At 42.0% G+C, this 27,141-nt stretch overlaps 1 protein-coding gene and 1 long non-coding RNA gene across 7 annotated transcripts; both read left to right on the top strand.

Moving 5' to 3' along the window:
* Positions 1-493: 493 nt before the first annotated feature.
* On the top strand, positions 494-26,511 carry LOC144116309 (uncharacterized). 6 transcript variants are annotated; one of them, XR_013311836.1, is made up of 6 exons: positions 494-637; positions 1,790-1,932; positions 5,172-5,241; positions 9,580-9,663; positions 15,819-15,897; positions 22,527-25,236. It is a non-coding gene; the product is annotated as an uncharacterized LOC144116309 (long non-coding RNA). The 6 variants fall into 6 exon arrangements; XR_013311831.1 differs by lacking the exon at positions 5,172-5,241 and having other exon boundaries at positions 22,527-26,511; XR_013311832.1 differs by lacking the exons at positions 1,790-1,932; positions 5,172-5,241 and having other exon boundaries at positions 22,527-25,219.
* On the top strand, positions 13,196-15,607 carry LOC144111265 (uncharacterized). The gene has a single exon (XM_077644852.1). The coding sequence runs from the start codon at positions 13,445-13,447 to the stop codon at positions 15,605-15,607; it is 2,163 nt and encodes a 720-aa protein (XP_077500978.1). The 5' UTR covers positions 13,196-13,444.
* Positions 26,512-27,141: the final 630 nt, after the last annotated feature.

Raw genomic sequence — 27,141 nt, 5'->3', positions numbered from 1 at the left:
GCCGTAATGCTCAAAGGGGAGAAAAAAGGTGCCTATGAGGTTACGTTGAAGCTAGTTGAAGCAAACGGCATGCATGTTTATTAACTACAGGCGTATTAGTACACCACATAGGAACAACGACTCCGAAAAACACACACAAGCTCCAGCGACGACGCCGCGACGCCGCTAGAGAAAGTTGCCGTTGCACCACCTGGTGGTCTCTATGCCAAACGGCACGCCCGTGCCCTCCCGTTCGCGCCACTAGGATAGTTTACTAGTTCACTGTACCTACGTTACCATTAAAACGCACAATTAAACTTTGAGCTTTTGATTCTGTGCACTTATGAGCAGGACCCTATGAGAAAGCAGCTCAAACACATCATACACACGACACGCGCTATATCTGCTTAAAAAAAGCGAGAAGTATGCTACCGTTTATCGAACTTCATTCTTTCGCGGAGAAATACAGCTCGCAGCTGCGCTACGGCGCACTCGACTCGCGCGGAGTGAGCGACGCATGCGCAGCAGCGTCGTTTGCGGCGGTCGTGGCGACGGGGAGCGCCTGGTGCATGTCAGCGCTGTTCCAAAGACGTTTGACGTGGGCCATGCCGTGCTGGATGCACACCTTTGGGCTGCAAACATCCTCCTGTCTTCCAAGGCACGTATACATTATGAATACCATAATTAGAGACCGCCTGACTTCAATGCTCTCGTGTGTAACGCTAGCCCTTCGCCCCCACGGAAGAAGTGCGCAGCTTTTGCTAATGAGAAAGCGAAAGTTTTTTCGTCTAAATAGTGCTCGTGTTATAGAAACGCCTTGTTTCGAACGCCGGCGCACCTTGCAAGCACTGTACGAACGAAAGCAGATCTCCGCTGGTGCAGGTCGCGTGTCTCGCCTGTCGGCGCTGCGCTGCACGCTAGCGGGGACACGAAGGCGTCGAAATGCGCCGTCACCATCGGCTGCCTGAACCGGTCGGTTTCGAAAGGAGGGGATCAGCGAGGATGCGCCATGCGGGAAATCGGAGACAGTAAAGAGGGTCATTATTTGGGATCCATAGCACTTGGTGTATCGTGATTGGTTTGTGCTTGAGTCTCACCCAGCGCGTCTACCTACCAAGCTACAGAGCGAACGGCGGTCGTCTTTGCCGCGCCGCCTCAGCGCGTCGCTTTTTCTTTTTCACGCATATGGAGCCTTCGCTTTATTCGGCAGGTAGCCTAGCGGCAAAGAAATGCTCTTAAACAGCCAGCTGCAGATTCAATTTTGTGTTTTTCTCGCCGGGTTGACCTTATTGCTTGACCGCGCTGCGATTGTGTCGAGATTTTCTGTAACGGGTTTTGGGTTGAAATTGGAAGCTGGAAGAGTGTGGTATGAAGTGACATTTTTTTTTCAACCACGAAATACATGGAGTGCTTTGTCCTGGGCACGTGTTTTCTGTATCTGGGTATTTCGCGCTTCCAAGTATTATAAATGTTGTTTCGACCTAGAGCACATCTTGTAGATGCATTAGTAAATCAATGTGCAGTTCATTGTGTAAGAACAATGATGTTCTTTTTTTAATAGTGTGTCTCCTCCATACACTGTGCATTTTGATCGCGATTCCTTAATTGTTACAATGTTAACAGTTTTGAAGACCTATTGACAGTTTCTTGTCTTTGTAGCAGCCGTTAGATTTTAATTGATGCACCACAACGTTTAGGGTGTGACCCTATTTACTGACTTCAGCTTTAGTTTTCTTTTTTCCTAACTGCAATTTACTTTTCAGTCAAGTTTCTCCGCTCTTGAGGTATTGTGATGAATGGATTTGTGCAGGTTGTATGTGGGCACTAGTGTCAAAGCCGAAGTGTAGCTTAGATGAAACGAATAATTCATGTGATCTCTAAGGAAACGAAAGGGTCACCCAAGTGTCCACTGCCCTGCAAGTTTGCTACAATATGCTGGATCCCATTGCAATGGTATGTGTTTTGCTGCATCATGGAGCTAGTGCTGGAAGGAAAGTGCTACCTATAGGCATCGATTCAATCGTTTACTTCCTGCATTCAACGAATGCACTAACTCATTCAGTTTTTGCAGCGCAAAGTTCGTAGGTGGGTATTGCTTGTGTACATCATTCTCGCTTTTTCAAAAAATATGGAGAAACCAGTTTCATTGCTAATGCCAGCTTTGTATGCAGATTCCTATAGAGGCAGCACTGCAGATGGGATTAAGCATTGTTACTTGGTGTAGCTGGTTCTCTTGAAGAGGTAATGTATCTTCTGAGGTATATTTTTGCAATGTTGTGGTAGCAGGAGCCTCAATTTATGTTCCCTTGTTGGAGGCACTATTATAGACGGCTTCCATGTGATATCGGTGGCTCCATGCTTGGCTCCCATGAAGGTTTCAGAGTGCAGTTGGGAGAAAACAGATTAGATGAAAGAACAGGCATTCGCCACTCTTTTGGCCCACCGTTATGGCAGTCAGTGTGTTGTAGGTACAAGCCATGTACTGTGAAGTAGGATGTAGTCGAGGGTTTGACGGCATACCGTCTGGTCAGGAATCATGTTGATGCAGATTGTTGGTCACTGGCCAAAGTCAAAAGATGAAAAAGGCGTTTCGGGAGCACTACGGCTCCCGTGTTCACTATGAAGCAATCGGCGCACGGATTCGTCCTTTTGTAGCACCCAGTAGCGTTTTTAATGATTCAGCATAGATAGGATGTAGAGTTCCGTCGTTCCTGTTTAATGTGTTAGACGATGTCTGTATGATAAGGGACTCAAGATTCTGCCGTGCTGATGTGTTCTTTTCTGTTGTCAATATCTTTACTTGATCCCAGTTAATCTCGTGGCCGGATTCTTGCACATGCTCGGCGATGGCGTTAGATGCTGCTTTCCGGTCTCGGACGTCGTTCTGGTGCTCTCTCAGGCGTCTCCTGAAGTCCTTTGTTTCACCGATATATATTGATGAGCAATCGGCGCAGTCTATCTCATATACAACGCCTGGAAATCTTTCACGAGGGAGCTTGTCCTTCACATTCACCAGTTCTGTTCGCACCTTGCCAGCGGGGACGTGCGCGATGTTGACGCCATGCTTGCGGAAAATACGTTCAAGCGCTTCGCTAATTCCCGCCACGTATGGGACAGCAGCTCGTTTTTCTTTTGTTTTTTCTGTGCTCTCGCGTTCTTCGGAGGTAGGCTGATTCGCTGTCATTCTTCTTTCGGTGTTCCTGATGAAGGCAAGAGGGTAGCCGTTTCTTCGAAGATCCGACTTTATTCTTTTCATTTCGCTCTTTAGATCGGCATCTTGACTGCAGACCTGTCTGGCACGGTTGATCAGGGAGACAACCACATACCGTTTGTGAGCGACTGGGTGCACAGAACTGAAATTTAAATATCTTCCAGTGTGCGTGGGTTTGCGGTAAACATTAAATACGAGGCCAGTCGGAGTACGGGTTACCGTGGTGTCTAGGAATGGGAGGCAGCCATCAGTTTCTTCCTCAAAAGTGAACTTGATTGAGGGTTCAATGGAGTTCAGGTGGTCTAGAAAAAGGGCCATGTGCTTGCGCTCTAGGACACAGAAACAGTCGTCCACATGCCTTAGAAATATTTTTGGTCGCGGCTGGAAAGTGGTAAGGGCTTTGTTTTCGATTATTTCCATTGTGATGTTCGCCGCTGTCACTTACAATGGCACCTTTTACCAACAGACCTTCGGAACAGCAATGGGCGTACTCCGACTGGTCTCGTATTTAATGTTTACCGCAAACCCACGCACACTGGAAGATATTTAAATTTCAGTTCTGTGCACCCAGTCGCTCACAAACGGTCTGTGGTTGTCTCCCTGATCAACCGTGCCAGACAGGTCTGCAGTCAAGATGACGATCTAAAGAGCGAAATGAAAAGAATAGAGTCGGATCTTCGAAGAAACGGCTACCCTCTTTCCTTCATCAGGAACACCGAAAGAAGAATGACAGCGAATCAGCCTACCTCCAAAGAACGCGAGAGCACAGAAAAAACAAAAGAAAAACGAGCTGCTGTCCCATACGTGGCGGGAATTAGCGAAACGCTTGCACGTATTTTCCGCAAGCATGGCGTCAACATCGCGCACGTCCCCGCTGGCAAGGTGCGAACAGAACTGGTGAATGTGAAGGACGAGCTCCCTCGTGAAAGATTTCCAGGTGTTGTATATGAGATAGACTGCGCCGATTGCTCATCAATATATATCGGTGAAACAAAGGACTTCAGGAGACGCCTGAGAGAGCACCAGAACGACGTCCGAAACCGGAAAGCAGCATCTACAGCCATCGCCGAGCATGTGCAAGAATCCGGCCACGAGATTAACTGGGATCAAGTAAAGATATTGACAACAGAAAAGAACACATCAGCACGGCAGAATCTTGAGTCCCTTATTATACAGACATCGTCTAACACATTAAACAGGAACGACGGAACTCTACATCCTATCTATGCCAAATCATTAAAAACGCTACTGGGTGCTACAAAAGGACGAATCCGTGCACCGATTGCTTCATAGTGAACAAGGGAGCCGTAGTGCTCCCGAAACGTCTTTTTCATCTTTTGACTTTGGCCAGTGACCAGCAATCTGCATCAATGTGAAGTAGGATGCCTGCATTTTTGCTGAGTTTACTATATATGTTGAACAACCGCACAGGATGGATCACTGTAACCGATAAACAATCATCGCCATGGTTCAACCGCACGCTGAAACGTCTCAACAACATAAAGAAAAGACTTTCGCACTGCTAAACGAATTAACAACGAATGCTCATGGAAAAAGTATTACACTGCGGAAAAGGAGTTTGAGTCACTTGCTAACAAAACAAAGCGCATTTTCTATTCATCAGTTTTGCCAACCATGTTAAAAAATGACCCTAAAAAATTTTGGAGCACTATAAACACTAAACGCTCGCAACCATTACAATTACACGATCACTGCAATCGCCCGATTCCTGCAAGTCAAACAGCCGAAGAACTAAACCGTGCTTTCATTTCTGTTTTCACACAAGAACCTGCTAACAATTTACCAGATTTTCCCCATTACGATCACACTGTTATGCCTGAGATCACTTTTAATCCTCCCGGTATTGTGAAAATCATTGACTCATTAAGGCTTTCATCTTCTGCAGGTGTCGATGGCATTAACACCAAGGTACTAAAACATACGAAAAACACTGTCAGTAATTTTATGCCATATTTTCCAGCAATCATTGTCATCAGGAGTGGTGCCGGAAGATTGGAAAGTAGGCAAGGTTGTTCCAGTCCCGAAAAAAGGTCCTCCATCTTTATGTTCTAGTTATCGTCCCATTTCACTAACTAGCGTTTGTTCAAAACTAATGGAGCATGTGCTTTACTCTCACATAGTAAAATTCCTGATATCTGTCACTTTTTTTCATCCTAATCAGCATGGGTTTCGCAAAGGGCTATCATGTGATACTCAACTCGCTTTATTCATTTACGACATAAGCTCTAATCTCGATTTAAACATTCCGGTGGATGCTCTCTTTTTGGATTTTGAAAAGGCATTCGACAAGGTTCCCCATCAAAGACTTCTACTTAAACTTTCAAGCTTACACATTAACCCCCTTGTATTAGATTGGATACGCAATTTTCTCACTAACCGGAAACAATTTGTGTATGCTAATAAACTTTCGTCATCTTGCTCCCCGGTCCTTTCCGGTGTCCCCCAAGGCACTGTGCTTGGGCCTTTGCTTTTTCTAATCTATATTAACGACCTGCCTAATAATATCACTTCTCATATCCGCCTATTTGCAGACGACTGTGTAATCTACCGCCCCATCCATAACACCTCGGACTCTCGCTTACTTCAAGACGACCTTAAACGTGTTGAAGCCTGGTGCAACACTTGGTTAATGTCCTTAAACACTAACAAAACGTCATTGCTTTCTTTCCATCGGTGCCAAAACACTCAACCCTTCAAGTACGAAATTAGTGCATCTGAAATTGCATCTGTTCAATCGTATAAATATCTCGGCATCACATTTTCTAACACACTTAATTGGTCAGCGCACATAACAAACATAACAAACGAAGCCAATCGCACTCTTGGCTTCCTCCGTAGGAACTTGCGACTCGCTTCTGCTTCTATTAAAACGTTAACATACCTCACATTTGTCTGGCCGAAGTTGGAGTACGCATGCTCAGTCTGGGACCCTCATCAATCTAACCTTTCAAACACCCTCGAATCAGTTCAGAATCGCGCAGCTAGATTTATTTTTTCGGACTACTCGTATCACACCAGCGTCACTGCACTTAAATTTGAGGCTAATCTTACTAATCTCGAGTCCAGACGTTGCATCTTTCGGCTCTTCTTCTTTCATAAATTTTATCACAGCCAACTTGATGTTTCAGCTATCCTGCCAGCTCATCGCTTATCAAGCCGCACCAACCATCCCAAAACAGTCTACCCTCCCCCAGCACAGACTACAGCTCATCTTCGCTCATTCTTTGTGCAAACTGCTCGAGACTGGAACGGCCTGCCATTCGACTCCGTGCACCACTCCGATCCACTGCACTTCAAGGCTGCCATCCAATCTCCCATTAGTGACACACTCAGCCCATCCCTCATGTAATACCCCATTCCTGGGGAATTTGAGGTATTGATAATAAATAAATAAATAAATAATGCAGAGCTCTGTACTGCAGCCTGCCTTATGGGCCAGTGTTTAGTATGAGGACATTAACCGTTTTGGAAATAGACCGCACACTGCTTACACAATTGGCACTGTTTGGGAGCACAGCGGCACTACAGTGAGGACACTTATCCAGGAGTGGGCTGGGGAGGGAGTGCAGTGTAGATGCTTGCAGGACCACTGATAGTCATCGAAATGCCTACCGTGTACTTATTGTGTAGTAGATTGTGAACCATGTGTGTGGTGTTATTAATGGCAACTTCTATCATATTTGATACAGAATTCTTAGAGGGGAGAGGCATTTCTGGCTGAAATTTCCAGTCGTGTTTTCTAACTTGAATGGTAAAGCCACGAAAACTAAGTAGTTCGAATTATTTTTTGTTTGACTTTTTCTTAGTTTGTTTTTTCAGTAGTGCTTTTGTTTTTTCAGTAGTGCATTGCTTTTTAGGCGGGTTTAAGTATCCGTGTGCATGTCTATCTACCTAGCTGTTTGATTTTCACATGAAGTTTCAGAGGCATATTTCTTTTTATGATTGCTTTTTTGGGGGGTGCCTTACTATTGCTCTGTTGCTTATTGTGGTCAACAAATAAAGATGCATATGTATGGCTGTAATTACTGACATTCAGGTCTCTCACACCCTGAGTTGCTTTGGGACATTAAACCCACATAAACCAAACTTATTCATATTCACTGTTAAATGTGGTTTATCTTGATGGGAGGGGTAATTTAAGTTAGGAACTATTACCTTGAAAAAATGTCTCCCTGAGAACAGATAGAGTGGTGCACATAATATAAACAAGCATGGAAGCAGAGATTCTGTTGCGTGCTTCCTTCTTTTTAATGTTGCTTAAGGCATTATTGTCCGTGTATCACCACGTGTGTTCACTTACAACTGATAACTAAAAAATAGTTGCGAGTTTTTTCTCTCTTTCGGTTTTGCTTTCAAAAGACCTAAAAATAGCTGCGACATCCAGGTTTAGTATACTGAACTTGTGGCATAAAAAAGCAGTATAATTGCTGCATCATAATTCATTGTCATTCCAGCTGTTGAGGCAGGTTGACTTTAGCATCATATTGAATGAAATGAGGCTTGGATTGTTGCTGCTTTTTATTACCTCATGTGATATATTCTAAGCACCTTTTGAAACCGTAACATCATTAGCAAAAGATTTAATTATTTATTTTTCAGCCTCAAGACAAAATGCAGTTACCTGTATGCACTAATCTGTTACATATAATTACAAGGGAGTGAACATGTAACCGAAAGTGTGATATTAAACTTCTTGCTACTGGAAAGGATTTGCATGTTTCTGTGCAGACAAGTTTTGCTGGGGTCTGCTGTACATTAATATCTCAAACCATAGTTAATGGCTTTTTATGTTGCTTCTAACTGTACATTTTGACATAGCTTTTAGGAGGAGCTTTCTCTTTTGGCGGTCCTCGTAGTTTTCAGGCTACTAGGGCAAAGCTGTTTTTATTGCAGAATGTCAACTGGTTTATCAAAATCATTGTGTTACAATGATTTGCTAGTGACCTCTCTTTCATTGATTTTGTTGCTGTGATTGGTGCAGAAACATGAATTATAAAGAATTGTTTAAGCTACTTTAATACCAAAACATTTGGTGTGCAGTGGCAGCAACAAACATTCTTCCATAACCTAGCATCACTTTTATGAGGGCCATGTTTTTGTGCTATCATCTTGTATGCAGTCATTGTTTCAAAAGTAACGTGCTGTTTCTATTCGTTTCATTTTAGCTTTCCATATTTTTCCACACCATGTTTCGTTGGCAGATAGTGCAGCACTTCGCCATCAGTCTTCTAGTAATGCAGTAATGCAGACAGTTGCCATAGTAGATAAAACACATTTGAATAGAGTTTAGAGACATGGGCTAATGTAGAGAGCAGAAAAATTAATTGCAGCCTTGCCAGCAACCTCTGTTGGAAAGCCTTCCAACTAAACCTTCCACTCATAAATGGTATATGAACACCATCATGGCTGGCCAATAGAATTACAGGCACAAATTATACACATTTTCTGCACCCCACCTACAGTGCAGACTATGAAGGTGCAGTGTTTGTCATGACAGGCTGCTTTTTAGCTGACTGACAGCTGACAAATGCACAAAAAGCAGACAATTTACAGAGCACCATGGTAAAAACATTCACTTTACACTTCTTTGGTACCCTTTTACATTATGTGACATTGCGAACTCTCTGTGTGCATATTGCAGTGGTTAGCCAGGCAAATGGCTGTTTGATGTGCCAAAAACACTGCCCCTGACCATTCCCCACACTATGGCCAGGTGTTACAGGGAAGACTAATTTTCAAAAATACGATTTTGAGGTAAAAATATGGCTTTTGCAGTGTGGTACTGCCAGCAATGGCACACCAGAAAACTGTTGAGTGATCTTGGGTAGTAAGCAGGTTAATTAAATTCTAATAATTAACTTTTTAATTATTTGGCTGTTTTGACTACTTACGTGAACTGGAGGGGTTGCTTTGCCTGCATGCTCTTCAAATGTGCATGTATTTTGCACGATGTAGCCAAAATTTGTTAGGCCACAGCACCGAGGGGAATGATGTTTCTGAAATTCTAAAAACTGATACCACTTTAACTAACGACTGGCAACAAATCTCTAATTACAACCAGGTGCCTAACTCTAATAGTTAAAATTAATTACTGAAAGTTAGTTAACCACCTCACTAGTTAAAATGATTCACCGGTTCTGTGATGTCCGCACACAGTGGCAATACCTTGCTGCAAAAGCCATAATTTTACCTAAAAAATCCTGTTTTTGAAAATTACTTAGTTTTACATATAACACCTGGTATAAAACACCTGTGAGTTTGTATCTAACAACCATTCCAATTGTGGACAGAGTGTGACTTTATCATAAATGACTTGTCTTGCATTCTTCCATTCGTGATGTGCTCATCCTATTTTTTTTTTCATGCAGCATTCAGCAAGAAACATCTTGGCCTGCATTTTGCATAGCTGTGCTGTACTCTGACATCTCCATCGACCCTGCCGGACTGTTCACGTAAGGGGTACTTGGAGCATCACCCTTCTAAATTTAAACCAATAATGGTTTCTCCAAGTGACAGTGGTGTATCGACGAAACTAGTCTGGGAAATTCACATTCTGGGTGTGTTATGACAAAGGCAGTTAGTGAAATCATCTTTTAGTTTGTGTTGGCCTGATGTCCAGCTTGTTTATTCTCTTCACAGTGGTCTCTACTATGGAAATTGCACAGATGTCTTCATAAATTTATTTTCTGAGAAAGGTTCTTTGTAAAAAATCTTGCAGGTCTGATTACATAATTGATGACTCATAAAAGCACAGAATTAATATTTTTATAGTGCATAACATTTCAGACAATTTCTGATTAGTTTGCTTGTTTTGTGCAATAAACATGGGACCAGAAAGATTGAGTGGGCAGTCTGTGACAACAAATATTAATTTGGAAAGTGAAATTTTTGCAAGTACTGTCAAAATATTGAATAGCAACTCAGCCCTTTATAACAACCCCAGAATGAAAGCAGTCAGCTTTCTTTACCATGCTAACTAACCACTGTTTCCACACATATGCTGACTTATTAGTTACAAAAAAGTTGCAGGGCATGCAGCTTGGGCACATTAGGCAGTATTTCGTGCAGTAATCTGCATACAGCTACTAATCGATGTAATTGGCTATCCTGTTAGCTCTGAGAATGGTCTTCACAGCTAGCGAATAGACCGAGCTGATGTATGAAAATCGTGAAAAGTGGCAGGTTTTCTTCTGATTATGATCAGTTATTTTCTTCTGGCAATTTTGTTTTGTCTGCAGCATTAGTTCAAATAGGTGCACCACATCGCGTCTGCTTCTGGGCCACGAAGAGTAGTTTCTTTTTCATCCCAGCCTTCCATATGTGTATGTGGTGGAAGAAATTTTAACCTCACTTGTCTGAAGCTTGGGATTCCCTATGGTGATAGTGAGCTCGACTACATGGCTTAAAATTGAACTCCTTTGCCTGTATGTTTTTCATAAGGCCAGTTGCTTCATCAATGCCAGAAAGAATATTATTTACAATACAAGGGCAGATTTATGTGCAGTGGAGGGGTTGCAGAACAGTGTGGACAACAGGGATGAAGCTAGAGTTGACACACGTGATGCTGGGAGATGTTTCCACTGTGCTTTGTGTAGCTTTATTCTTAGTGAAATTAGACTGGAGTATGATTCTTCAGTATAAGATTTCTTGCTTAGGGATATAAGGGCAACCTCCCACCTCCTTTAAATACACATGGCACATGGCCTTCAGTGCATGCAGCAGGGAGCTCTTGGGGTTTTTATATGTGCCCATGGCCTTTTCTAATGAGCAATAATTTTGCTAAAGACATTTTTTTCTCTTCGCAGTCTTTTTCAAGGCAACGGCAGTATTATGCTTAAATGTGACTGCTCCAGTCTTCTGTTTTGTCAATAATTTATTTCAAGATCATTTGGAGGAGCTTTCTTCCAGCAGTGGCACACTTTGCTGGTAATAATGATGGTAACCTTAGAGAGAAGGGGATTAATTTTTACACATCACCTACTTGTTTTTTGTACTCAGCGTTGTTAAGGTTATATCCAGCAGTGTGATTATTGTCGTTGTTGTTGCTTTTTGATCTTACTGCAAAACTAAGCCCTGGGACATAGTTTTGCACTAATTCCTAAGCACCTAACTTAAAGAAATGTGACATGTAAGCCAGCTCTCTGCTTGTGCCAATAAAACACTTCATAAATATGTCTGCAATGTACTTAGCACAGCAGCTGGTGCAGCATCACGGTCATAATGCACAAAGTATAGAGGATAATAAAAGGCAATTTCTAACTAAGATTTGAAATTATGTGAGCAGCCTCCCTAAAAACCCTCACCGGCAGATTTAGTAGGACAAATCAAGTGGTGCTTTTCTCAGGTAAATAAGAGCTGTGAAAATGCAGAACAATGAATGCACTCTGTATCAAGGGAAGCTAAAAAGTCGGAAACCACATTTTGAACATCCACTGTACATCAGTAGAGTTTACTGGGTAGTGAGTAGTTTGACCTTTTTTTCTGAAGGGTGATGCCCATTTAAATTCATGGCTTCCATATTAGTGATGCCCCAAGAGTTTTGATGGTCACTATATTCTTGGTGCTTTCATTGACATCAGCATTGCTCAACTGGGACACCTGTTGTTCGTTTTGCAGTGTTGAAAGGTGTATTGCTTTTTGCGATGACTGGTTTGCCCATTGTAAAAATATCCACAACTAAGAGCACTGTTGCCAATGTGGTCACTGTGCAACCATCAGACCTTGAAACATGATTTGCACTATGGGAGCACTTTGTGACTTCATCTGGAAAGGGTACAGAGGTATGTTAGTGGACGCAGCGCAACAGCGTTTTTATTATTGTGGTGGTTAACATCAATGGGCACACTCTTTCGTGCAAAATTTCAAGTCCTCTGCAGCGGCTGTGAGAACCAATACAAAGTGATGCTTTCTGAAGCATTGTGCTTGTGCCTATTTTTCTATATTTTCTATAGGTGCTCTGGTAGTTGCAGGTTATATAAAGGGCAAATTGCACAGTCAAGAGGTAAAGCCCATTGCATTTTTGTGCATTATCTGCTGTACTGGAAAGTTTTCTGTTTTATATCGGTTTTCTCTTTTTTTGCACTGTTTTTCAACCTTTGCGGAGTGTTCATAGTTTGCTTTTCCTCTGGAATCCACAAAATAGCTTGTCTCTAAAATGTTTTTATGAACATCTGTCATACCTGCCTCGGTGGCTCAGTGGTTAGGGTGCTTGGCTACTGAGCCGGAGTACCCGGGTTCAAACCTGCAGCGGTGGCAGCGTCTCGATCGAGGCGAAAAGCAAAGGCACCCATCCGATGTGAGTGCACATTAAAGATCCCCAGGTGGTCGAAATTATTCGAGAGCCCTCCACTACGGCACTTCTTTCTTCTCTCAGTCCCTCCTTTATCCTTGTCTTATGGCACTGTTCAGGTGTGCCCAGATGCAAGACAGATACTGCAAAATTTCCTTTTCCCAAAAACCGATTTTCATTTCATCTGTCATCCTGCAGCTGTGCTGATTGGATCTTGGGTTGTAAAATAAGCCCAGAGATTCTCATGTCTTTACTTGTAAAAATCGCCTAAATGCTAACTATACTGATTTACAGATTGTATTCATGTGTACACACAAATTTGTTGCATGCTAATACAATGGAAATAGGGGCAGGGTGCGCACAGGTCCTTGAAATCTTTGAAAACCCTTGAATTTGGAAATTGCGTTTTCAAGGCCCTTGAAAGTGCTTAATTTTTTTTAACCCTTGAAAGTCCTTGAAATTACCTGTGCGGGATGGAAATCGCGATATACACAAAAAAAAATCGGTGCGAAACCCGTGCATAAAGGGGAAAAATGATTATTTTCTCAGCGCATAGTTTTTCTACTGACCGTTACACGAAATTTCTTGAAAGTTTGACAAGTTTGGTGGAGCCCTTTAGACAGCTGGCCACATTGAGGTGGCGTGATCGCCCGTTCAAAAGTGTACGGCTGTATCGCCATCGACATCACCGGCCGTTGGTTCGGCGTCTCGTGGTTTTGCGTTGCACGTGCGTACGCTGACGTTTACTCTCTGCAGCCGTGTGTTCAGACAGTTCTCTGCGTGGGACTGCAGCAATCCCGCGATCCGCAGAAATTCCCGGAAAGTGTACATTTCAAAGCTCTTGGCTCAGTAACAGCGCCTACAAGGATTGGGTGGCACCGGATGCTACGAATCCACATCGAGCAAAATGCAAACCTTGCGGGAAGTGCTTCGACCTTGTTGCTATGGGCGAGTCTGCACTGAAAAGCCACATGAAGAGTGCAAAGCACAGCGCCTGTATGAAGAGAGCAGCGGCAGGTTCGGTGCGCGAGTATTTTTCCGCTAGCGCGAGCGCGCGACCCGTAGATACTCCATCGCAGTCGTCTGACGTCAACATCGCGTGCAAGGTAAACGAGCTGGTGACAGATGCGGAAATTTTATGGACGCTGAAGTTAGTCACAACCCACTGCTCCTACAGATCTTCTTCGGAAGCAGGCGAGTTGTTTAAACGCATGTTTCCTGATAGCGAGATCGCTAAAGGCTTCTCATGTGGTGAGAGGAAATGTGCTTACATAACCTGCCACGGCCTCACACCTTTTTTTCTGTCATCGCTGCAACGAGATATAGAACGGTGCGAGAACTATGTCGTACTTTTTGATGAGTCTGCTAAAGAATGGCTTCAAGAAAAGCAAATGGACGTGCACATAAGATTTTGGGACTCGTCCAGAAAGGTGGTAACGAAGTACTACACTTCTGTTTTCATGGGGCACGCAACGGCTGAGGATATTAAAGACAAACTTCTGAGTGCACTAGAACCGTTGCCACTGGCGAAGATTCTTCAAATCTCAATGGACGGACCCAACGTGAACCTGAAGTTCTTCAAGATGCTGCAATCTCACCTGCAGCAGAACTTTCAAGTCCACTGTCTTGACTTGGGTACTTGCAGCCTTCACACTGTGTACAATGCCTACAAGGCAGGCATCATAGCGAGCAAGTGGGGACTCGACACCCTTTTGTCCAGTCTGAGTGCACTGTTTGAGGATGCCCCTGCAAGGAGGCATGATTTTTCAGCACTCACTGGGAAGGCAGTATTTCCTCTGAAATATGTTGCCCATCGCTGGGTTGAGAATGTGGCAGTCATCGAAAGAGCTCTGGAACTCTGGAGTGATGTGAAGAAGTTTGTGGAATCCGCAAGGAAGAAGCAAGTGAGTCTGCCAAAGTGTGTGTCTTTTCAGAACATTGTTGAATTCATTCAGGACACATTAGTAGTGGCAAAGCTGAATTTTGCTCTTAGTGTTGCTGCCACACTGAAGCCATTCCTATTGGAATTCCAAACAGACAAACTGATGTTATTTCTTCTGGCGAGAGACTTGGAGACGATAGTCAGAAAGTTAATGACAAAATTTATCAAGTGTTCTACATTGTCTTCAGCAACGGGGATCACTGGCATGCGGCAAATTGATATAGAGGACCCAAAGAATCATACACCACTGGAAAAAGTGGATGTTGGTCACACAATCGAACAAATCCTGAAGAAGTGCAATGCAAGTGCAAAAGATATATTTCAGTTCAAGATGGAGTGTAAGCAGTTCCTAGTCGCAGTGACGAAGAAGGTCCTTGAGAAGAGCCCCTTGAGGTTCACAGTGGTTAGAGGCCTTTCCTCGCTTGACACTCGAAAAATGTGCTGCAGGCCTAATGAGTGTCTGGCAGGCCTCAAGAAAGTGTTGGAAGCACTCATTGCGGCAGGGAGGCTGACAGATCAGCGTCGAGACTCTGTACTTGCAGAGTACACGGAGCTGTTGCAAGAAAAACATCAACTGCGACTTTTCGAGAAAGCCACCAGTCTGGACACCTTTTTTAGTGAACTTCTGCAGTTCAATGCTTCTTATGCAGAGCTGTGGAAAGTTGTAAAATCTTTGCTTGTGCTAAGCCATGGTCAGGCAACTGTTGAGAGAGGCTTTAGCATAAACCGACAGATCTCTGTAGAGAACTTGAAAGGCCTCTCTTACATCTCACAACGAATTGTGTGCGATGCAGTGGAAAAAGCAGGTGGTATCTTTAACATTGTCATCATAAAAGATTTGAGGAAGGCGGTATCAGCTGCAACGCATCATTATAGTGCTTACTTGGAAGCCCAGAAAAGGCTGGAACAAGAATGTGTCAAGCAGTCAAAAAAGCGCTGTGCTGAGGCCCAGCTTGACAGCCTCAATAAAAAAAGGAAGATACTGGAAGCAGCTGTTAGCGATCTGACTGCATCAGCAGACGACCATGCTGAAAAGGCGGAAGCAGCCAATGACCTCACTTACATAATCAAATCAAATTATATGAGAAAAGCAGCAAAGGCTAAGGCTGAGCAATTGTTAAACCTCAACAAAGAGATTGAGGCAAAGCTTCAGGAGGTCTCTTGAACAGATATGTTATCCTACATTGAGTGCAATAAAGATATTTATTTTTTGAAAATACTTTTGTGTTGCGAAACTACGAAATACAGCTTCGTAGCAAGTCCTTGAAAACCTTCTAGAAGGGCCTTGAAAGTCCTTGAATATCCTTGAATTTTTTTCTGTATAGCTTGTATGAACCCTGAGGGGCATACATGTTGCCGTTGCAATCTTTTTGCAGTGTGCTAGAAGTTTTTTGAGGCCAAACCTGTGCCGGGACCACTCCCAGAAGTACGGAGACCAGGCACCTTACTAAGCAGGTGAGGATAAGCACGGGTAAGCGTAGGCTGCATTACATAAAAAAAGTGCAAGCTCCAACTCTCCACATTTTTTAGCTACCATCAGTGTCAGCCTTACTGTGCCGCACTGTGGGACAAAGGCGTCTCCCATATCGCTGCAGTTGTCCTGCTCTGCGCCAGCTACTACCATTTAGTTCTAGCGAACTTCCTTATCTCATCCAGCCACCTGACTGATGCCGTCTGCTGCACTTTTCTTCTCTTGAAAAGGAAGCACTCAATTACCTTAAAAGGGACTTCTGTTTGTTTTTGTCATTTTCTCAGAAATGGAATTTGGGCTCTTGTCACTTTTGTGAATGTAATATCTCAACACCTTTTGAAGATAAAGCAATATTTTTCAGTGTAAAGAGAAATTCTAGAGACCACAATGTTACTTACAGTTTACTTGTTGCTTTGAACTGTTTTAGAAGAGAACTTTGTAATATTACTAGTGTTGCAATGTTTTGACCTCTGAAATTCAAAGTGCATTAAAGTAAAAAAATATTCAGTCAAAAATCTGCTTGAAACATTGTGTTTCTTACCCTTTGTGCTATCTAGCCATGCGTTATTAACAGGTTTTTGTGAGTGGTTACTTTCTGTTTTCACAAATTTTAGCGCACTCTTTGTATTTATTGTAAGAACTGATGAGTTCTCACAAAAAGTAATTCCATTTTTGAAGTAAGGATGACAAACTGCATAAGCATGCAAAGTTTCATTATATTAGTTGAAAAGTAAACAAAATGGTTAAGGCACCATGTGTCAGATGTCGAATTCCTCCACACCTCTGGCTTCATCATTAGTGTCCTAATAACTTGAGCTGATGTATATGGTATCTGTAGAATGCTCCAGCTACATTGACTATCTTTCAATGTTCATAATGGCATTGCCCTTACCTTTTAGGGTGTACTTATAATTTTTCTTATGTCTAGAAGCATTGCGGATTGGGCTAGTTGGTGAATGTGTCATATTTTGAAGTGCAGGAATGACACATAGAGAAAATTTGTTGCACTGTTTGTCCAAGAAAAACAACCTCAGTTTGGATGACCTGTTTGTGGTCAAAAACTCTGAACAAGTGTTAGATTTCGTTATGTCCCATCCTGAAAAAGCCTTCAAGATTTCTCAATAGACGTCAAAGTCTTGTACTATTCACTCCCGCATGCCTCTCTACTAGGATATGTTGAGGACAGCATTGACCACTTCGGTGTCGTGGCCTTCCAAAACAGTCAGAGTTTCGTGCACCGAATATTTAGAACTGCTATTTTATCTAAAAAACACCATTACCTGGAATATAAGTACATCCTACAAAAGGAAGGAGTGTGCATTGGCTCCTGTTTAACACCTGTCTTAAAAAAAGTGCTCGTCTGTGTAAGTCTCTTCCTGAGTCTATGCAGTTCCTCCGCTTCAGATTATGTTATTCTGAAGTCTAATATCCTCCTAACAGCCTCTAGGCTACATTCCCTCTTTAGAGCCTGCTCAGAAGCTTTTTTTAAAATCAAATCAGAATCAAATCAAGTTTATTTCGTATTTACAGTACATGGTTTATGGGGTATATACATCAGGAGGCCCAAAAGTCGAGACTGCAAATAGGGCCTCCTATGGCTACATGAACAGAATACATAAACCGGCGCATGCACAACAATTCGAGGTAAAAAAAAAGGAAGGCAAATAAAGCGACAAAAAGGAAAGAAGTGTACAGCAAATGAATGTTACATAGTGATTGGAAACACAAAAACGTTATTAAACATCTAAGGATTCAAACAAGTGGTGTTTTAACATTTTTTTGAATTTGTACATTGACATTGGGGTTTTCAGTGAAGGGGGCAAATTATTCCAAGTGGAGATGGTAAAGAACGATGTAGTTTGCTTTCCATAATTAGTGCGTACTTTTGGCAACAATAAATTGTTCGACAAAGCAAAACGCGTGACGTTATTATTTGTAATTATATTTTCAGGGACAAAATTAACACATATGTACTTTGAAAAGAAAAACCAGGACCTGAAATTTGTGAAGATGTTCAAGAGGCAGGACATGTAGTGAATAGAACAAAGGTGCAGACGGCTGGGTAAAAGAAGAGAAAGTGATGATTCTAAGTGCTTGTCTTTGCATAGAAATGAGTATAGAAAGATGAATTCTGTATGTGCTACCCCATGAAGTGATACAGTAATTAATATGGGAGTGTATGAATGCGTAATAGATTGAAAGCAACGTATCTAAGCTAAAGAACGGCCTTGTTCTGATGAGAGCCCTTATTCCGAAACGAATTTTATTAACAACGGAGGCAACATGATGATTAAACTTTAGGTTCGAGTCAACTATCACACCTAGAAATGTAGCAGAATGTGTTTGCGGTATTGAAACATTGTTGATAGTTATTGATAAATTTGAAGTAATTTTTCTTTGAGGGGCGTGAAATACCACAAAACTGGTTTTAGACGGATTAATGTTAATACAGTTAGCGTGACTCCAGTTCTCTAAAGAATGCAGCAACGAGTCAAGATTTGTGGTTAATTCAGAAGACGTGTTACCAGTTGCCATGATGGTTGTGTCGTCAGCGTACAAGAGACATTGGGTTGTATTTAAGTAAGTCTGAAGGTCATTAATATAGATTAGAAAAAGGAGGGGACCTAGAATTGAACCTAGAACCTAGAATTGTTGATCTTGTCCTTATTTCTTATCTTCTATAGCCCTGTCAGTTTTATCTATGGAGTTAAAGGACTTCATGGCTTGTGATTCTTAATCAGCTCTTTCATCCCCTGTAAGACGTACTAAAATCATGCCTAGCTACCCTAACTCCTATTTTACACACACCCTGTAATGATTTTGAGATATTATTCATCTTAATACAAGTTGACTGTCCTGGCTAAAGCAGAATAGCTGTTTTCGGGCAAGATTTTGAATTCATCTGTTTATTCTGCCCTAGTTTTCTCCAGTCCGTAATTCTTGTTCCAGTTTGCTTGCAGAAGATATTCAAGATTCAGACTATTCTGGGAATTCTACTGATAGCCCCCACTGCTGGTCTTGGGACCTATGCCATATTCTCTGGCGATCTGGTTTGCTGCCTTTGGCCTACCTTTCCATTCAAGTCTTCCATCAGTAGAGTTGACTAGTTTTTTTTACCTTACTCCTTGCCCATTCCATATCATCATAAATGTTTCAGTCATCTTGTCGTCCTGACTGGATGTAAGTTCATGGGCCTGTACTCCCTTCAGTCTTGCCCATTAGTAGAAAATGTGGGATTTACTATGACAAGAAAAGTTGACTGTATATTTACGCTCATGAAGCAGCTTTTGACATCATTTTCGACAGTACAAATGAGGGCCTCCATATACCTCTGCCGTGTACCACCACTGTACACTGCTTCCACCACCCTTAAGCAGCTCACCTGGCCCTTCGGCAGCTGGTGGAAATGGTCTGCGGTCGCGGTACATAATAAAGCAATGCTGAAACACAAATCTGTTCTGTCAAGCTTTAACTTGGAACCTATGCAGCTCATGTTGATCCAGTTGGAAATTGAAAGGGCAGGAAAAGTACACATCCTTTACGAAGCAGACTGTTGAGCCAGTTGGAAATTGAAAGTGCAGGAAAACACAAGAGATCGCAGAGCCATATAGGACATTTTTTTGAGGAAAGGCTGACACATAGCTGTCTCACTGCTCAGTGGACACCTCAATGGCACTGTGAGGGTAGAGGCTAAAAGAAGAAGAGAAGGATGCTGTAGGGGGGGCTTGTGAATATATTTTAACTACCTGGAGATTTTTAATGTGCACTGACATAGCACAGCACACTGCATCTTTTACGTGTTAACTCCATCAACTGGCCTGGATTAACACTCTGGAAACCTGGCTTAGTAGCTAAGTGCCCTAACTAAAAATGGAATGCTTACAGCTAGTTTTATTGAAAACCTCTTCAGTCAAGTGCCCACCTGCAGAGTTGCGGTCAGCATCAGCTCAGTCAGTGTGATCACCTAATTGAGAACAAATGAAGCAAAATGAAACTTCCAGCCGAAAGGACGCCAAAAATGTTGGGTGATTTTTTGTTATGTTGCCAGGTTTTCATTCTAATAACTAAGAGGTAGGTGGCCATGGTTTGTACAGGTGGATTCTAATAATAATAATAATAATAATTGGTTTTTGGGAGGAAAGGAAATGGCGCAGTATCTGTCTCATATATTGCACAGAAGGCACATATTAAGTACTTGATAGAGCTCAAGATTTATGCCCTTAACTAAATAATTAGTCTTCTTTTTTTTTGATTGGGGCAAGATTACATTGCAGAATTAAGGGCTGCCAACATTGAAATTGAGCTCAGTTTTTAAATTTTCTTAATCTGCAGTGCAGTTTGAGATACTGAGCTTCTGAAGTGCACATTTAAAAACTCGTTAATTTTGCTTTTCTATATTGAGCATTTATAAAATGGCATTGCTTGCTTTAGTGTGCCGCAGATACATATACAGGTTGTGTATTTTGTGATGTAGAAGTAGTCAACCTGGAGCAGCACCGCTCTTTAAATGTGAAACTTTAAAACGTAAACTCGGTTGTCTTTTAGGTGCTATTTTTGGCATCGCCCAATATGATGCACACAGTATGCATCAGATTGGCTAAAAATTGGCCAAAGCGAGGCTTAGTGCAGCTTCAAGAATGACATGAGGCATCTAGTTAGCTGATACTACCACAAAGTTCTACCCACAGCGCATGTTGCAGTCTTTACTGTGAGGTGGTGCCTTGCATCACATTGCACCATTTATGCTCTTTGGTTAGGCTCTAAAATTTTAATCTTTGCTCTGTAATGTTGCCTTCAGAGATTCCTTTTAAAAATAATTAATGCAATGCCATATCTGCATCTAGCAGCTTGAGCATCTACCATCAACGTGGCACATAATAGTTCTGTGATTTTGTGAGGGGTGGTGACTTGGGTGCCTATGTGAGTAGGTTTAGAATCCTTCATGCTCAAACTATTGTGTGAAAAATATTCCTCTGAGCCTCAGCTGTGAAAAAATCACTTTGTTTAGTGAGATGTAATCACAACTCATCTTTTAATTGAGCATGCTCTTGATAGTAAAGAGTTATTCCCATTCAAGAGCATCTTTGATTGCACATGCATTGTGATATTGGGCTGAAAGCCCCAGCTTTTTAGCTACCATAGAGGTCCTGTATGCTGCGTACTTTGTTTTAACACGAGATGCAGTTAGACAGGCAGAGCAGAATGGTGGGTCTATAAATGAACATGCAGGAAGCCACAGTAATGCTCAATAGTCTTGCAAGGAAACAGCAGTTCACAATTAGTAGCGAGGGGTTGCAGGTGGTAAGGGAATATGTCTACTTAGGGCAGATAGTGATTGCTGATCTGGATCATGTGAGGGAAGTAACTAGAAAAATGGAGTGGAGTGCATAGGTCAGTTCTCTCGGATTTTGAATAGCAGTTTACCAGTATCCCACAGGCGAAAACTATACAACAGCTGTATCTTAATAGCACTCACTTACGGGGCAGAAATTCGACGGCCAGTTAAGTACAGCACAGCTAGCTATGGAAAGAAAAATGATAGGTTTAACATTAGGACTGGAAGTTTGCAAAGTGGGAGAGGGAAAAAACGTGCGTTAATTGGGCAGTGCATGTATTAACTCCTGGTCCTTGAGGGTAACAGAGTGGATTCCAAGAGAGGACAAGCGTAGCAGAGGGTGGCAGTAAGTTAGGTGTGCGGATGAGATTAAGAAGTTTGCAGGCATAGGCTGGGCACAGCTGGCAAAGGACAGGGTTAGTTGGAGAGACATAGGAGAGGTCTTTGCCCTGCAGTGGGTGTAGGCAGGCTGATCGTGATGATGCTGCAATGCAAAACTTGCCGTAATGCCTTGAGCTATGTTTTGTTGCAATGTGTATTTTGAAAGGGGGTAAAGTTTTATCTCTGGTCCTAAAAAGATGTCATCAGAATTATTTCTTATGCATACCTAAGGGAAAATAGCGCAAAAGGCGGGGATTTTCTCTTAAGTATGTGTCACCAACTCGCCCGTCTTGCTATCGTGTTCATATACATGCTTAGGTGGGGCTATACATTTAAGTGGTAACTAGGCATCTAGCAACAAATTAAAATTTTCATATAAGGTTCTCTCCAGCCTTAAAGTTGTTGTTTGATGCATTATAAATGTATGCTCGGTCCTGTGAGCTGGTGTTTATGTGGCTGTGGCTCAGTTTACAATATTTTGGTTAGCAATAATAGGTGGTGCTGCAATAAAAAGTTGTGGGTTATGTGCGATGCAGATTTCTGGTGACAAATTGGCCATGTATAGCACTCCAACATCTTAATGCAGTGAGTAATTTATGAAGCAACTTCCTGTTGGCTGGCTATGGGGGAAGCAGTAGCTATCATACTAGCACAATGCATCTTGCTGTGCGTGCTTGTAAGGATATGAGGCACTTTGTTTTGCATGAAAATTTGGTATAACCATTATGTGAATGGTGTTATGAGCTCTTATGTCTATAGAGAATTTGGCTGCGATGATGTTCAAATGCAAGGAATTTAAGTTATTCCTATGTGGGTACTAGTAATGCAGCTAGCCCTGGAATTCTGCTTATCCATGTTGAATGGTATAGCTTCTAAATATGACTTCTTTTTCTGCAGCTCATAGGCATCAATCCAGAGGGTGCTAGCATTTGTCTCTGACCACCCTGTTGGTGGACCCGAATGTGTGCCACGCCCTTCACCAGCTCAAGAAGTTCAAGATAAAGTGGCAAGAATGTGCAGCTGAGATTTAGTTTCATTTTACACAACTTGACAGCTAATGCAAATATGTTCATGTTTTTATATGTATATTTCCCTGTATATATTGTGTATACTACTTGTATCATTTTCATATTTCTAAGTAAATCTTGACAAGATTTCATTTCAATGCAATATTTATTAGATATCATCTAGCAAACTGCTACACATCCAAAAGGCATTAGCTTACTTTCAGAGTGCCATTTTGATGCAGTGGGCATAGTCAGGCTGATGATGATGATTAGAATTTTTTCTATATTTTATCAGATGTCCACATTTCTTTCTTTACCATTTTGTTTACGTACTTGAGACAACAATGTACATTGCTGAGAAAACACAGTTTTCCTCTAATGATCTTTGGTCTTTGTGGGTATTCTGTGCAAATCGCAGCTCTTATTCAGTCGTTGCTGAGTGTAAGAAGCCTTGAGAGCTATGTGAAGTTACAATTGGATAATCTGCACCACAAGAACATCATGCTCGGGGAGACTGAAGTCTCATCCTGTAATGTGTCTTCGATTTCACTGCAATACCTCGGATGGCAACTGGTTATTAGTATTATTCCTAGCTGGGTGTGTGCTACATCTGCTGTCAGTATAATGCTAGCACTGTTGCCCAATCTTATAATTTAATAATGTTTAATTCACTTGACTTTGTGGATGCTTTATTCCTATGTATCACGTGCCTTGGAAACCTGAGCTCAAAACAGGATTCGTATGCATACAAATTTCGTGGCCAACACAACACATTTACCATTAAGAGTGTCTTGTACCTGAATGAAGAACATGGCCTGCTCCTGATTAGCAAATCTGACTGTGTAATGTCAAGCAAAACAGCGCATTTTATTCTTGGTGCCTCACTGAAATATAACCAAGGTTTTAAAAAAGACGTGTCCTAACCAAATGAAATCAGCTTAGGGCTGCTTAGAGTTCCATGGCCTAGTCTGCAATATTTGTCTTTTTCGAAAGTTAAATAATTAGTAAAGACCATTTAGTTAAATTTTTAAATATTGGATTCAAAGAAGTGTCAATTCCAAAATTGTAGATTGTCTTGAAAAACAGATTGCTGAAATGTTTACACCAAGGTACCATTTATGTAAATTATTACTTTACCAGCCTTTAAGACAGTGCCGTTTTTCATTTCAAGACATGTCTCAGAGAACAAGTCTTTCTCCAAGGCACTGTCTCCGATCAGGCTTTGTGTGATATGGGTGAGAGATATGTGTCAGCAGCTAGTCACTAATCGTTTAAGCTCTGTAAATAAAGCTGTGTAAAGAAGCCTGAGGATGGCTGTACCTTCCACAGTTCTGCAGGGAACTTATGAGATGCTGCTTAGTGAACATGCTAGAAACACAAAAAAAGAAATAAAGAAATGAAGCAAGAATGAAAAGGAGGAAAGAAATAAAGAGAGAGAAGGAATGAAAGATATGATGGAAGAAAGAAAAGAAAGAAAAAGGAGAGAAAGAAGGAAATTAAGGAAGAAATAGAAAAGAAGGAAAGCAAGAAAGAAAAAGGAAGAGGATTATTTCGCGTATTTTTGTTGCCTGAACAGCTTCAACAGTGATGTGACATGAAACCAGCTGAAAAGCAGTGCCATTTGTTTTGCCTGGCTTCAGTTGTGAATATTTTATGTGTAATATCCAAGTGTCATCAAAAATATCTAGGGATTTCATGCTCTGTTCGGCTCTCACCATCGGGGTAAATCTTTTTTCTTTTTACTGGTTGCAGCTGCATCACTAGACATGGCAATAACTCTAAAATGCGAAAATGTGTGTTTGGAAACTTCTCCCTATTTTGTTCATCGTCCAAGGCTTCTTCGTTTAATTCTAATTATTGTACTCAACGCATAGCTACCATCGAGTTTTTCTTTCATAGATACCAAGGGGGTCAGAAAGTCACTTGCTCAATTTCCAACTTTAATGAGAACAAGAAATGGTAATATCTACTTTGCAATATTTGTCCCTTAATTCAAAATTTTATTATTTAAGTTGATTCGTTGTCTAATTACTGATACATATGAGGTACACAGTTTCCGTCTTTCTGTACGATCCAACTCAAGCAACTGCACCGACATATCTGTGGCTGTTTTTGAAATAAAAATCTGTAAAGGTTGCGCAGGCGCTGGCTGAGTGTATATATTTGCACGTATGTGGTTTCTGCAAATTAAACCAGTTGTGAATGGCGCTTTGTCCTGTTCTCTTCTCTCGTGCGTGTGGTTGGTTGTGGCGCCTTTAAAGTAAAATGATCAAATGCCAAGTAGCCCAAGAAGAAGTTCTCTTAAGCTATATTTCTAATACAGTGGGCCCTTCTGTTTGTATGTCATCTCCAAGCTTTATTGACGAATGGGTTACACGTGTGGTCGCCAACACCTATCGCCCAATAAGCATCGCCTTCTGCATGAAGAATTGATTGGTTCCGGCAGAAGCGAGTGGCCTTTTTGCCCAGTGTTACCTTCATGGGGACACGTGAAACGAATAAGCAAGATTCTGAGGTCTGCGTTTTAGCGCCAAATTTGCCTGCTTAACGACCTTCTACGCACTGCCGGTCACGCAATATCCTGCCTGGCTTGCTGAAAAAAAATATTCGGTCTGTCATGAGGTTGGCATTCAAGATGGCAGAAGAACTCTGAATATGCATGCTCAAGTGTCCGCTGAAAGAAACAAGAAAGGACATGAAGAAAGCTGCGAGTAGTTTGGTAGTTGTGCGGGACATCTATTTGCTAGATAAGGTGACGTCCGTGTTTCAAAAACGACCTATGTGTGGAATTGAGGCAAAAGTGCCGCCGCATAAACTGGTAGCTGTAAATCGATGTATCGCAAGGAAGGCCGATCCAGAAGAGCAAGAAATGTGCCTTCTCGAGGGCGTTGACTGTCTTTTAAATCTGGGTACCCGAGGCCTACGCGACACATAAAAATGTCAATAGGAGCTATTGTGTCATACTTCAGCAATGCTTCATTGATGCTCCTTCAAGCAGATAAGGAGGGCTTTTCTGTAGTTATGTTTGAGGATAAATTCTCGCTAAGAGAAGCTCAAGTGATTCAGAATTTTTCACTTATCCTTGTGAAGTCTACAAAAGCGAAAAGCCGCGCTGTGGCACTGTGTGAACATCTCGGTTTGGTCAGCATTGCTAAAGAAATTGACAAAAGCAAAAATATAGTGCCGAGATTGTTCTTTGCAGTAAAAACGCACAAGCAAAGCTTCCCATACAGAATGACAGTTACGGAAAAGGGTTTCTGGCAGAAGCATATTAGTCGTTTCTTGTTGAAGCATTTGAGCAAACTAGATATAGGGGATCCGTTTTTAACAAAAAAATCGGAAGTTTCTGAATTCCAGGAATCTGATTGGAGGTTGGTTCTGCCGTTTCTGTGGATGTTGTTGATTTATTTTATTCTGTACCCCACGCTGCCTTTTTACTGCAGTCAGGGAATGTAGTATAAGAAATGATCCAGTTTCGCTCCAGAACTCTGCCGGTGTTTCTATTGATGATTTTTGATCTGTTTTAAAGTTTTACTTGGAGTCCACTTTTATAACATTTTACCAGCGGTTTGTTTTCTGCAGAATGCGGGCATTTGTATTGGATGGCGTGTCGCGCCGTTATTATGTAACATCTTTCACAAATGAACCAAGTTCTTCATCAGGTTTTAACATCTCACAAAGTTTTAAAGTTAGCGTGGTAGAATTTTTGATTATTTTAACAAAGGACACAAGCTTGAACTTTGCTGAAGCTGCACGCAATGTTTTTTCCCTATTTATACAACATGGAAAAGGCTTGGATTTTACATGTGAACTGCCTGTGAACAATTTTTACATGTTTTAGTTCTTAAGATTGAGTTCTGTATGGACAATAAATAAAAAAGGGCTTCTGTCATTTGATTCCTTGCCTTTCAAGTTAGTGAAAAGAAGCATTGCTTCACTGTGTCTGGAGTGTGTGCTAAGGAAGTCATGCGTTCACAAGATGCGACCGAGATTTGACAACCAATGGGCCAGGTGGGTTTCAGCCAGGTTCCCTGGTTTGCTCGTGACAGGGGTTGCCGAAAGCCTCTTGCAGAAGATGGTCTAAGGCAGTGAGAGCTGAGGCGGATGTCGCTCGAGAAGCGGTCAGACCTCTGGCGGTGGCGTATGTGCACAAGTTGTCCCACAACCTGAAAAAGGTTGCGAGCAGGCGTGGAGTCCCACTTGTTTTCTCAGCCCCCCTGAAGCTCGGAAGCATCTGCCCTCGAGTGGAAAAAAGAAAGCAAAAGGAAAAAGGCTGCGGAACCAAGCATGGGCGACCATTCTTGAGATGTGCCGAAGGGGTAGTTTATGACATTCCCCTCTCGTGCGGTCGTTCACATGTAAAATTCACATGTATTGGAAAAACCGGGCGCTGTGTTAATGAGCAAATCAGGGAACACGAAAAAAACGGAACAAAACAAAGGGTCCAAATTTACCTAAGCCTATCAAATCCTGCCCTTCACGCTGTTTTGAGCCATGTTTTTCAA

The sequence above is a fragment of the Amblyomma americanum genome, chromosome 1, assembly GCF_052857255.1.
Source record: "Amblyomma americanum isolate KBUSLIRL-KWMA chromosome 1, ASM5285725v1, whole genome shotgun sequence".
NCBI lineage: Eukaryota > Metazoa > Arthropoda > Arachnida > Ixodida > Ixodidae > Amblyomma > Amblyomma americanum.
Note: the sequence above shows the minus strand (reverse complement) of the source record. Positions and strands in the feature narration are given on the sequence as shown.